The 13,541-nt window shown below is 38.7% G+C and overlaps 1 protein-coding gene across 1 annotated transcript; it reads left to right on the plus strand.

Moving 5' to 3' along the window:
* Positions 1–436: 436 nt before the first annotated feature.
* LOC103912171 (protein ELYS-like) lies at positions 437–11,167 on the plus strand (the record flags this gene model as incomplete). The annotated part of the gene is made up of 8 exons (XM_009329367.1): positions 437–866; positions 2,678–2,780; positions 3,691–3,797; positions 4,431–4,615; positions 6,713–8,555; positions 9,335–9,468; positions 9,929–10,035; positions 10,707–11,167. Coding segments are annotated over 8 exons (3,093 nt in total), but the record flags the coding sequence as incomplete, so codon positions are not given.
* Positions 11,168–13,541: the final 2,374 nt, after the last annotated feature.

The raw sequence follows: 13,541 nt of genomic DNA on the forward strand, positions 1-13,541 counted from the left end.
GTTCCCTGCTACAGGCATGGTGAACGCTGGAAGGTTTTAGTAGTGCATACAACTTGAAAAGGCAAGCATAACAAAGAGAATTCTTGAGTTATGATTTTAGGTATGCAAAGCTCCCTCTTCTTGAAAACACAGTAGTGAACCCAGTGAACAGCCTTGAGATGACAGTATAAGCAGACACTTAAAAGACCCACTTCATCTGAATTCTCCAAGTCATTGAAACTCAATACGCAGTTAGAAGTGTGGTTAATTTTTATACTCAGCTTTAAAAGCTAAGATAGTGCTAGAATGAGAATTAATTTTGTAGTGCCTTGCTTAAGGTGACACCTGTAAAACTTACAAATACAGGTGTATGTTTCTTCTTTTTTTGTCTTGCTTTGACAAAAAGCATATGCATGTTATTGATCGTGAAATTTTTTTTTTGTTTAAAAAAAAAAAGGTAACAGGAGATGATAAATCACTATCTGGAGCTTCATCTGAGCATCATCATGGAGTGGGGGAGGATGCTTGGTCTAAAAGTAGAGATAAAACAACTCTCTTTAGTCTGAGCAATCCTGTGGATGATTGTGCTGAAATGGAAGCGTCTTCAGAAAGCATACCTGGAGAGAGTTTGGAGAAAATGGATGTCAGCAGAGAAAATAGTAACTTCTCTACCAGGTCAGACCAAACTACTTTGGAGTATCATGATGCAAAATCACCTGGCGATTTTGAAGATGATGTTATCTTTATAGCTGCTAAACCAGCTAATTATTCCACTGAAGAAACTGCTGATTTTCAAGAATCGGAGAACGGAGAAGACAGTGAAATTGTTGAAGATAAACCTTTCCAGATGGAACAACCAGATTCATCAGACCTAAGAAAAGAAGTTGGTGTGTTTCATTCTATGATAACTTAAATTTCTGAGTTTTTCAAATGTTTTCAAAAAGTTAAAGTACTGATGAGTGCAACAGTTAACAATGAGTGTTCACAAGTGTCCCAGGCACTTCCTTGTCCTAGGCTTTTAAAATTGCCACTCTGTTTTGAGTCCTTTTTTAGGTATCCTGGACATTATGTATGTATACTGCTTTTGGCTGGCATTTCTTTTGAGTAATTGCAGCTAGGAGGCAGCAGTGACTTGTGGGAGTTTTGAGAGGGATTCAAGTCGAAAACTTAGGCTTCTGGTTATGTTTTAGGGGTACTTCTGTAGGATGCAGGATTTTACAGCAAGGCTAGTGTATGGCGTGCTTTGACTAGATAGAAAAAGAAAGGAAAAAAAAAATCTGACAACCTCATTAGTGCTCAGTTAAATAGTTTTCTTCTGGAAGCGAGTCTGCTTGTGTATCTGCTTCTCATTACAGCTATGCCTGCTCATTTTTCTGGCTCAACAGCTTATGCAGCCTTTTCCAAACCTATTTCACTTGGTCTTTGGTAATTCGGCTCAATTCAACTGCTTCAAGCCAGTCCAGCTGCCGAGGATGTGTTCATATGAACAGGTCTGCTGGCAGATTAGAAGAGATGTATCTCACTAACTGGTGAGCAGTGATGAAGAGTTGGGAATGAAAGTAGTGCAGGAACAGGGAGAAGATGTGCAAACACAGCTACAATCAGTGTTTGACAAACAGAGCTCAGTCTGTTCAACTCTCTAGAAAAAAAAGTTTGCTATTCCTGGGACGACATGCATGCAAGTGTCAGAGGTCTGTGTCTCAGGTCTTGAAACAGTTCATAGCAGCGAGTGTGTGCTCCGGTATCAGTGCATCATATGTGTCCTGATTCAGTCCTAAGTCTGAGATGATTCTGGGGGATCCTAGAGAGTGATTGTTGCTATTGAAGTTCCTTAGCTCCTTTTTAAATAACAGGAGTGCCCAGATACAGACTCCGTGTACATGGGTAAAAGGGATTCTCCAGATCTGAGTGCTTCTAGTAAGACAGGTCAAAACATTTGCCTGTCCTATTTTAGATGTCTTGTATTTGGAGAAGAAATCAAAGGTGCTTTTCATTAAAAACAATGATAAGGTATTAATCATTAAAGAATAACCTTATAAAGAAACTTTTGTTATTGCTGGACTATGATACAAGCCGTTCCATACAATTTCAGTGCTCTGGAAACATTAGAGGGCAGGCAGTATAGCTCTTGTTTGGCCTGAGCTAGCAAAATTATCCCGGTCCTGCATACTGTCTGCCAAGTTGATTGCTGGATCTGGAGGAAGCAGACAGTAGAAACAAAGAAGAAAAGAGGGATGTTTCTAAAATTGAAGCTGTTGAGATAAAAACAGGTTAGCAAGCAGTTGGGGAGAAAAGAACAAGAAAAGACCTTAGATGCGCTCTTGTAGAAGAGGGGCAACGGAGTCAAGAAAGGAAAGAAGCATTGCTGGAATGAGAAATAAGAAAACTTACTACCCGATTTTAAGAAGGAGGGATGTTTTCTGAAGTTTTTATGTATTAGGTCAGTAATATCAAGTTTAGTTTGTAAACAGAGTATCTATGGTCATTTTCTTTTGTTGTCTGAAATTATGCATCAGACCTTGTTTTACTGGAAAGAAGAATTCAGACCTTCTGTGCATTAGAAGTCTTGGTAGCATTATTTTGTTAGATCGCTATCCTAGATGAGATGCATAAAGGCTCACTCGAAAATCATAGGATCATTTTAAAAGAAACAATGTTAAGTGCAATAGAGAAGTCGTCCATCTGTCTGTTTTTGTAGGATTTGTGGCAGAATCAAATGCTGAATGTCTTACCCTTCCCGAGGATGGTAAATTGGTGTTTAAAGCTGCTGAGGCTGCTACGTTTGGGACTGCAAGTGAAGGGTAAGTTTATAAAATAGATAGGTCTTGGGGTTCACGCAACATGTAACTGCTGGCTTTCCTGTGTTTGAAAACTATGATTTTGACCTGGTGTTGGTTCTTTCCTGTGTTCTTATATCTAACGGCTTTTCTATTCCTTTCTGTCTGTGAACAGAACTAACTTGGCATGAATGTAAGTCAAATTGACTAGCTGCCAATTTGAATCTTTTTTTCTCAAATCATTGCAGACCCCAAAGTATGGTGATAAAGACTTCATTCAACAGGCTATATAAACCTCTTTACAGTTGGAGGGTTACTAAGCAGATACTATGAACATAAGCCCTGCTTTTGTCTGAAAATTGTGTGGCTAAAAATTACACCTGAGATTCCTGTAAAGTTAGGGAGTTTATTTTGGGGTTTGAATACTTTCTGGCAGTATTTTATACACTTATTTTCTGTGTATGCTCAACTAGCATCTATTGGTTTATGGAAAGGGAAGCAGTTTTTTCACCAGATACTTTAAAAGCTGCAACTGCTTAGTGATAAAGACAGAACGTTAGCAATGAAATAACCCTTAATTTCAAGTGGTAACATACACTGGTAGAAACTTTTGTTCGGTTTGTTCTAAACCTCCAGTACAGCAGTTGCACTCTTTCTTTGCACAGAAGACAAGTAGTATATTATTCTTTAATAGAACTCTGTTGTTATGTTAATATCTAGTGTTAAATAGCTGGGAAGAACGTGAAGTACTTGATTCATTGCATAAAATGAGTCACAAATTGAATGTAGATAAGTTGGTAAAGGAATTTCTAATTTTTCTTAATTTTTGTCTGTTTTGAAACTTGAAGATTTTACAGTGAGAAAGTAATTTGTAAAGCTCCTCAAGGTTTGTTTTGAAGCTTTATGATGAATTTCTCTCTTTCTGTTCATGAAGTGAAACAAACCACCAAGAGTCCAAAATGTCCTCTGCATCAGAAGAAAAAGCCATACCAGCTGCAACAAATCCACAGCTTTTCGAATCCCCGGAGGCAGACAGTGAATGTATGTACAGTATGTTGGAGATGTTATGTGAGTTAAGGTAGCTGAACTCCTGAAGTAAAATGTGTAGTTTGCCGTACCACTACAGGTGTCTCAGATTAAAGTAGTACTAGCATGTTACTGCTAACTTTCATTAAACTGTGGAGAGAATACCCTCCTCAAAGGAAGTCCTTGTAGAAAATGCATGGGGAGTGTTCCTGTTCTTGGTAAAGATATTGAGAAATTAGAAGGAGAGTATTTATTTTAATGTTGCACACCACTACTAATTTGTGTGCTATGGGATCTGCTGCTTGAGTTACTATCTAAAAAGATGGTGCATTCTCAGTATTCAGGCTGTGAAGAATAACTAGCTATCAGCGTGCCTTTGCAGCCACCCTTTCCTCTGTAGTTCTTTTTCTCTATGGACTTGCCAGCTGATTTTCCCCTTCCTCCCTTTTATTTTTTAAATTTTTTTATTGTGGGGCTGCCTCCTTTACCAGGTGGATAGTTCTGGCTTCTAGGTTTTGGAGAAAGCCCAATGTATGTGGCAGGATAGAGAACTGTATTGTTGGCTGCTGCTCCCTCTGTTACTTCCTGTTGCTTAAACCCATGTCATTGATACAGTAGTTAAGTTAAAATTGTATAATTCTCTTCCAGCTGTGATAAGTATCCTTGACAGTGAGGATGTGGTCAATACTCATTCAGAAAATCCCCTTGAGGGGAAGTGTGTGGATTTACCTAAAGAACATAACCTAGAAGCAGCTGAAGTTGAAGAAAATGTTCCTTTCCTGCAGGAAGAAATAACTGTTTCTAACAATCTTCCTAAAACTGAGGAAATTAATGTAAGTAAATTATTCTCTCATGTTCTACAAAATAGAAGCCACTTTGCAAATTGAGGACAGCCCTGTCTTACTGACAATTAGAAGGCATACATAAATGTCTCGGTTTCTTTAGCTGGTTAACATAAGTTAAAGCCTCATTATGTAAGGGCAGATAGATTTTTCTCCTATGCATTTTCTGTACCTATAACACAGAATAGAACCTGTCAGGACTTTGGCCTTTGAGAGCTGTAGTAGCACAAAAAAAAGCGCCTAACCTATTTTTTAAAATAACCATGAATTCATTCGGTTTACTAGAACGTAAATGTTTCTTATTTGACTTAAAAAAGAAATAGTTTTAATGTTAAAGACAATAAGAAAAGTTGGGGAGTGCAGCTTTTCAATACTGGGACCATTTACCAAATGACAAAATGATGTGGGAACCAAAGTTATTTTCAGAATGATTTAGGTGCTTAGATCCTTTCCTATTTGTTCCTTATTAACATAAACAGAATTCCCAATAATGAGTTAATTTCAGTGTCAAGATATTTCCAGCTACTTAAAACTTTTTTTTTTTGTAAGACCATGTTCTTTTAACATCTAAACTCTGTACAATACGAATGTTAAAAGGTTGTTGACATGGACTGAAAATTGGAACTAGAGGTTCTCCAGGTTTCCCAGGTTTTTCCCCATTGTTCTTTCTTCTACTGGGGCTGGTGAGTTATCTGGATTCTTTGTGGTTGTCCTCTAAGTACCATATAGAGCATACTGTCAGTTTCCTGTAGGCTTATACTCACAGGAATCAATAGTAGCTGGAGTGAAACACAAAGTGAAAGGTAGGCGTACCACAAATAGATTGGTCTTAAGTAAGAGAAAATGCTTTTCAGCGTTCCAGATTTCCAATGAAGTTAAGTAGGCAGTCACTTCTTTAGCTCGCCTCAGCTTTGGGATTTCGGACAACGCTGTAGAGAAGATGCTTCTAGACTTGGGAATACATAAATCACTTACGGGAGTAAATGGAAAATTTGTGATGGGAAGAAGGGAGCAGGGACAGGAGACGGTCACCAAGCTTCTGCAGTCATTCATGTAGCAGTACAGTGAAGGCTCTTCTGCTTTCGTTATAACTGGTTCTTACTGATTTGTATGTAAACACCTGGTTTTGGCTTGTCTACCTTCACTGAATTTGGGACAAACTTCTTAGTGCTGTCTTGTTTGTAGATTTGTAAGCATAAAGGGAAAGTTTATGCAGACTAGTATTTCTTGAATTGAGTTTCGAAGCATGGCACGTTGCTATACGATGATGCTCAGCAACTTTTGACAAGGCAGGAGGCAAGAAAATAAGCAGATTCTATGGAGACTCCTGTTGAGTGGCTTCTTCCCTCTGCCTTCGTTGGCTAGCACTAGAACTTAGAGGGCTGGGCAAAGGTCTTTACGCATTGATTAAATTGGCTTGACCGTGTGAGTCACTTGGCAGACGTCACAGATACTACTTTTGTGCTCACCATAAAAGCTTGAGTATCTCATGTGGATCTAGAAGGAAAGAAGAATGGCTCGGTACAGGGAACTACAAAACATGAGATGGAGGTATTTAGAATGTATGTGCTGTCTCTTGCAACCCAAGTGATTCCTTAAAGTGCAGCGCTGAGCTGTCGCATGTGATACGTGGCCACTTTGACTACCTGTTGCCGTCACAACTGTCGTGACTGAAACGTTAAACTTTGGGGACATAATTGTATTTTAGCCTGTTAGATGCAGAGCCGGTCACTCGTGTGTGGATCTGTAGTCAGTCCAGAAATTACGGCAGTGTGGTGATTACTGCCAGTGGTGTACACAGCTTGTATGGTAAAACCGCTCCCTTTGCTCACGGGTGGTGGCAAATCGTTAGTCGTGAACAGAAGTATCAGAAATGGAGCATGGGATTGCATACACTGAATACTCTGTGCTCTGTCCCGTAAACGCATTAAGGGACTCTCACTGTAACCGTAGTAGAGAGTCCATGGTCTGTTTCTAACTTTACATGCAGTGGTGATCTGAAAGGAGAAGCAGCATTTCACTGTCCTCAGTTTGAAGTTAGTCTGTTTGGTAATTAATAATGGAATAACAGACGTTTTTTAACTTCAGGTTATTGAAGATGGTGCGGTTAAGGCACAAACCTCAGAGGAGGCACCTGAACCATCACCGTATAGTGAACTACACCCATCAGGCGCTCTTCAATGCAGCTGTGATACTATCGAGCAACAGTTTGCATGTGATTTGCCTGCTAATGAAGATGGTGAATGTGATGCGGCTGAGGGAGATGGAGAGCTTTTTATATCTCAGAGTAATTTTACTTTAGTCTTGGAAGGTGAAGAAGGTGAAACGGAAGTGGGAGACCCTCCCTTAGTAGATGCTTCTAAACTGGCTGGCACAACAGGAGAGGAGAAGCCTGTGAACAACAGTTTGGGAAATACTGAAAGCCAAGAACATGTTACAACCTCAGTGTCCACTGTAACTAGTGATCAGGAATCTCAAAATACTGCAGAGTCGCTCCCATATGTGCCTGAGCCCATTAAGGTAGCTATTGCTGAGAACTTCCTGGATGTAATGAAAGACACAAGAAGTAAAGAATTTACATCTGAAGTTGTAGAACAATCTACTCATGAAACCATAGGTAAGAAGGTAACTAGATTCCAGAAGGCAAAAGCTCCCTTAACAACTGTGCCAGAAGGAGCGGAAGATGAAACCAGCGTGCATCAAGTAGAGTATGTCATCACTCCTAGAACACGCGCAAGGGGACGGCTGAGTAGAAGTCAAAGTATTCCATGGGCAGGCGATCAGCAACTACTGAAGACAGACAAACCAGTTTTGTTAGGACTGTCTCCTAGGAGAAGTACCAGGCGAAGAAAAGAAGCATCTGAGACTTCTAGTCTTCAGGCAGAAGAAAGCGCTCAAGATGAGCAAATACCCGTGACGCCTGTTACTCCTAGGAGAGGTAGGAAGCCTGGACAGACTAATTTAGAAAAAGTAGAAAGCAGCCATTCTGATGGACAAACATTGTCCGTCAGTGCGCAGTCCGTAGCCGTTACTCCAAGAAGAGGATTAAGGAGAGCAAAGGAAGCTGCATCTGAACTCTTGGAAGGGGCTAATGAGGAAACGCCTCTGGCTGAAGGTAGCATTATTGCTTCTGCTACTTCCAAAAGGGCTAGAGGAGGAAAAAGGTCAGCAGGAGACAGAGAAACCGGCCAGACTGGCACCGATCATAAGGTAAAAGCGGCAGTCAGTCCCAGTAGAAGTGCAAGAAAACTGAAAGGCATTAATTTACAATTGACTGAAAATATTGTCGAGGATCAAGAGGTGCAGCCTAGTGACCAACTCCTTTTACCTGTGCCAACTAAAAGAGGCAGAAGGAGAAAGATGAGTTCCTCAGAAGTTTCAGAAAATTCTGACCTTGATCTGTCTAAACCATCGCTTCCTCAAACAGGATTTAAACTTCCTGCAACTCCTAGAAGAAGTGCGAGGAAGGGGTCACAAAATCTCTTGGCAGACACAGAATCTATCGCTGCTCAGGAAGACATACATTCGGGTGGGAAAGTGGAAATCCTCGATGCTGCTGGGAGAAGAACAAGAAGAGCTCCACACGCTAAACCAGGAAAAACGGATACTCATGAGCCAAGACCTGCACAGCCAAATGAGGAATCAACCACACCCGGGACTACAGTAAGGACGGGACGTCGGGGCAGAAAGAGACGGTCGATATTTGAGGAGAGCACAGGGGAGGAGGCCTTCCCCCAAGGACCTGGTGGCAGTCCTTTGCTGCTTGAAGACATAAACCCGTCAGGACGTGATGAAACATCAAGAACTTTAACCGATCGTGTTACAAGAACCAGATCCCGCAAAACTGCCATGCATCAGAAACTGTCTGTTGAGGAAAATGAGTCCTTCCTTTTCTCTCCTCCTCTCACAAAGCTGACGAAGAAATTTAAAGGTAGGTGCATTGTGTTCATACACAAAATAGGGCATACTGCTGTCTTGTAAACTACGTAAAACAGACTGCAAGGATGGCTTTAAGTATCGTGAAGAATGTAACCATGCAAAATAAAAAATTTGGAAAGAGACAATTTGTCTTTTTTCTGTACTCTACATGACTGGCTGACTAGTGGTGGAAACAGGTGAGGAGGCTAGGCCGAGTAAAGTGAAGTGAAATGTAATCTGATTTTTTGTCATGAGCTTAATTTCTATCAATTCTGAAAACTGGAGGCTATCTGTTAATATGTGATTGCCATCCCCTCCCCCCAGCGGAGAAATAAAGGAGACATGCTTCCAAATTCTGTTCAGTTTTTAACTTAAGGTGAGCTGCATGTTGCAACAAGCCATACAGCTGTTTAATTATGTGATTGCTTTTTATGGGCATATACTTTGTTAGTGAAGTTACTGCACTTAGGTTCTTTTTATTAGACTACGTGATAATTTTTTTTTTTTTGAGATGTGTAAGGACAGTTGATGCCTCTTGAGCATGATTTCTTTGATTATATAAGTGCAGGTAAAATCACTACACTGGCTTGTTTTTGTTTCACAATTTACTGTTAAAGAACGGATCCCAAGAGGCAGTTACTAGGGGAAAAATACCTCCACACTGAGTGTTTATAAACCTGATTGAACTTTTTATTTCAGGAAGCTATTGTGGTTTTGATTATCAGCTGTAATTTAATGTCATCGTCCTTTATAATGTACATGCATGTTAACAGTAGTACATTGTCATTTTAGCTGGAAAAGCAGACCATCCTGTGCAGCTTAAGGATTTAGACCCGGACTTGTCTTCTCAATTTGTCTTTTCACCCCCTCTTTTGAGGTCAAGGAGAAAAAATGTATCTAGCATTTTCCGAATAGTGAAAGAACCAGTAAGTAAAAACTCCAGTTGTCTGACGTTCTTGATTTTTTTTCTGTATTGCTTTTTCAAATCATACTTTGCAATGTCTTCCCTTTCTCCTTGAAAGCATATCTAAAAAGAGAGCTTTAAATTAATCGGCTAAATAATGTTCTTTTTTCCTTCATGAAAACTAGCTACAAAAATCAAATTTGAATCTGTGTAAGTCAAGAATTAATAAATATTGCTTTGCCTTTAACAAAAGGCACAGTGGCCTTTTTTAAACTTACTTGGTGTGTTACCTGTCAATTTCAGAATTTTAACCATTAAGATGGTACAATAATTTGAGACGGAAGGTTTGTTTTTGTGGAGAGAAACTGTAATGCTTTTGGAAATAACTTTGTCCTGACTTCTTCATGAAAGAAACATTCATTTGTATTCTGCAGAAGTGTAAGAACCTGTGCATGAGTAACGTTTTTGTTTCCTTAACATAGGAGCTTCCAACTAAAGAGGATGAGGATACCAAATCTATAGAGTCTGTGGGAAAGCAAAAATTGAAGAGAGGTAGAACTGCGAAATCAAAAATGAAGAAAGCAAGCAAGTATGAAATTTATTTTTGAACACGTATTCGCGTTCCTTTATTGTGGTAGTGATTCATCTGTTAGCCACCTAACTTCCTGTTCTTCACTTGGCTGTGCAGTTCTGCTCTGACTTTACGAGCTTGTCCAGCTTGCTTGTCTAATAGGCACCTTTTTCCCCACTTAACGGTTCAGTTTTCTAATGGAAACAGAAGAGGGAGGGGATAGAAAAGGGCAAGTGGATACTACTCTCTGCAATGATGGCGTGCTCTTAATGTCGTCTTCTTATTCCTTACGAAACCACACTCTTACGGTCTTTCGTTCCCCATACAAGGCAGGAGGGTGTCAGATAATGAGTAAAAAGAAATTCTTGTTTCTGGACATGTTTTCTGGTTCTTTCTGGAAAACTGTTTGCAGACATTTGCCTCTGTAAAGCTGGGGTGGGAGGCTCTAAAAGCTCATGAGAGTAGTGACTGAGAATGCTTGGGACAGACAGGTAAGGAATGGAAGCAAAAGGAGGCTTATTTATGTACCTTTTCTGCCTTGATCCTATCTAGAAAGAAGCCCATAAATAATTCTTTGGCACTGATTTTGTAATTCCACGGGGTTTTTTTCCTCTACTAAATACTGTTGGTAGTTTTAAAAAAAAAAAAAAAATCAATTTGATACTTCTCTTTCTTTTTGGAACCACAAGAAAAGAAGGTTCTTGGTCACCTCCACCAGTGGAAATAAAATTCATCTCTCCTTTTGGAAGTCCAGTGGATGGAACAAAAAGCAAACAGAAAGAAACTGCAGATGTGGCAGAGAAGACTCTACGAAAGAACAAAAAAAGACTGTCTAATTTTCCAAAGCCAGTTGTGCGCCGGAAGATGCTGTAACTGTTTTTTAAATTTGTAATGTACACCACTGTTTGTAAAGTCATCAAAATTGTGTGGATTAGTAAAAAGAAAAAAATAATCTAATTTGGAAGAGATAATTTATATAAATTATTGTAAAATTTCATAAACAAATGGTCTTCAATAAGTAACTCCATGTGGAGTGTGATTTCCTCAGTCAATCCAGTTTTCTATTTTATATTAAGACTTCATACGTTTATATAATATGTAAATACAGCTTATTTTAGGAATGTTAAATAAAAATGTATACTTCACGATATGCTTACTGTCTGATAGCTTTTTGAGGGAATAGTGGGTTGAATGGCCTGTATCGCTCAGAAATTTTAACGTTGGTTTGCAAGAGGTGCTGACCCTCAAAAGTGAGGCTAAAAGCTTTTTAAGCTTTTTAAAAGTTTGCTTAGAACTCCTATAACAAGTAAACATTTAAAACATACTAGTTTAAATTTGGTAAACGATGTTTGACCTTCTGGCACAAATAATTGGGCTCACAATACAAACTGGTAATTCCTTACATTCACGGTTAAGTTGTACTGTATTGAAGTCAGAATGTAAACAATTGTATTTTAAGCTGTGCAATATTTTTTTGTATTTGTCTTAAACTTTGGCAAAGCTGCTCTTAGTTCATAAAACTAGGTCATACCTCAGATGTTTCACTATTTTTTACAACTTGTCAGCAAAAAAATTAACTGTATAGAGGGTGTGATGGTTACAATATCATATCAAATTTAAAGGGATGTTACCCACATACTTAGAATTTGAGCCAAAATTATTTTCATAAGGTCAATAGGAATGCTACTGTAATTGAAATAATTATTGTCTGTAAACATATTTTGCAATATTTGAAGCCTGCCTATCACAGCACTGAAAACCTGATGGTAAAGCTAACATAATGGTCTGGAAAAGGTACAAGATAGTACAGAATTCTTAGTTACAAAACATATTTTTGAATAATTATTTCATTAGTAGTCTTGGGTTATGGAGTAAATGTCCCTATAAAGCTTCAATTTGTAAAAATAAATTCAAAAACCTATTCTTTTAAAAGCAGACATGGAAGTAGTATTTTGATGTGCAGTCTTTTAGACACTGGATTATTTTTATGTATGATAATTTATATATGGGTGCAACTTTGCAGACTACAGAATGGTGGAACCTGACATTAAACTTTTCAGTTAGTAAAAACTACTACAGTTACTCTAAGAAATAATTTATTGGTTAACTAATACCTTGTACATAATGGATGAATGTATTAATAACAGTCTAAGCTTGTAAAAGAAGTTTCTTCTGGGGCCATGATTTTTCTATCTCGGAACAGGTCATTCTAGAGAAGCACTTGCATGCACTTGGATATTTTTCTCCTTGGGAGTGTTCATGACTGAATGAAAGCTTAAAAAAATGCCAAATGTTGACAGAGTGAAAGTGGCAGTTTGAGTGAGACCTTTCAGTCAGGTCAGTAATTATTTGCTCTGAATGTTTTGTACTTGACCATAAATTGGTCAAAGAGGAAAGGGGGGGAAGTTGTAGCAATATCTTTTTAAATTCACGTTATACAGAAATGCAGTGAATAGCTCAGAAAATGGGGTAAAAGATCAAACTTTCAAAACCAGAAAAGAAAATGGACGTCAAATCTGAAAAGGCGTTTTGTGTAGTGCACAAGAGTATTTATAAAATGCTTCGATTCCTGATCAAATAGAATTGACTGATGAAAAGCTAGTGAAGACTGCTTAATTGGACTTTGACATGTTTCTGTCACTTATACTTACAGTATATTTTTTGGTATGAAAATCAGAAGAAATGAAAAGATGCTACTAGATAATTTTATTGATAATTGGTAGTAATGTTTAGCCTCTTTATTTTATAACCAGCTCAGCTGAATTATCCTCATTTGGCAGTGCTTTGGAGGAAAAAAGGAAAGCAATAGTAATAACGGGAAAATCAGCATGAGACTTAATAACTTGTTAAAAGTTTGTGATAGTCTAGTAATTTTTTTTAGGTTAAAGGTGTTTTAATCCAATTATATGTTAAAATGTTTTTCTCCATTTTTTTTCAGTTACTTAGATTCAGTGCATAGTTCTTGGGTGCTGACCAGTTTCCCCAGGGAGCAGTTCAAAAAGAATAGGAGCGTAACCATAATGCGTAACAAGGAATGGGATTTCAGAAAGTTGAAGGGCATAGAAGGAAATGGAAGCAAACACAGGCACTGGGACTTTTTATTTAGAGCCTGAGAAAAGGACGAGGAGCTAGCTAACAGCGTCAAGGATGGGTTTATAATGAAATGGAGAAAATATATTTTACCTGAGGTTTTTTTGCGTAGGCTTGCTACAAGTATGTGAAGGATAGAGTGGAAAAGATCATTTCAACAAGGGTGAGAGAGATCCAGTGCATGAGCAGTGCTTCTGAACAGTGAGGATGAAATGGGAAGGAGACTGCCTTATAAAAAATTAAAACGGTTTGGGGGTGAGTGGCTGAGTAGCCTTGGAGTCTTAATACAGAATTGCAGGTGTTTGCACATGTATCTGAGAGGAAGATAATCATGGTGCCAGAGAAGGGCCTGAGGGGCCTGTGTAAGAAAAAGGGGTGATGCATCGTTGTGGTGGATGCATGCAGAAAGCTCTGGGGGCATAAAGCAGCAATTC

Source organism: Pygoscelis adeliae, unplaced genomic scaffold (genome assembly GCF_000699105.1).
Source record: "Pygoscelis adeliae isolate BGI_AS28 unplaced genomic scaffold, ASM69910v1 Scaffold1787, whole genome shotgun sequence".
Taxonomy (NCBI): Eukaryota; Metazoa; Chordata; class Aves; order Sphenisciformes; family Spheniscidae; genus Pygoscelis; species Pygoscelis adeliae.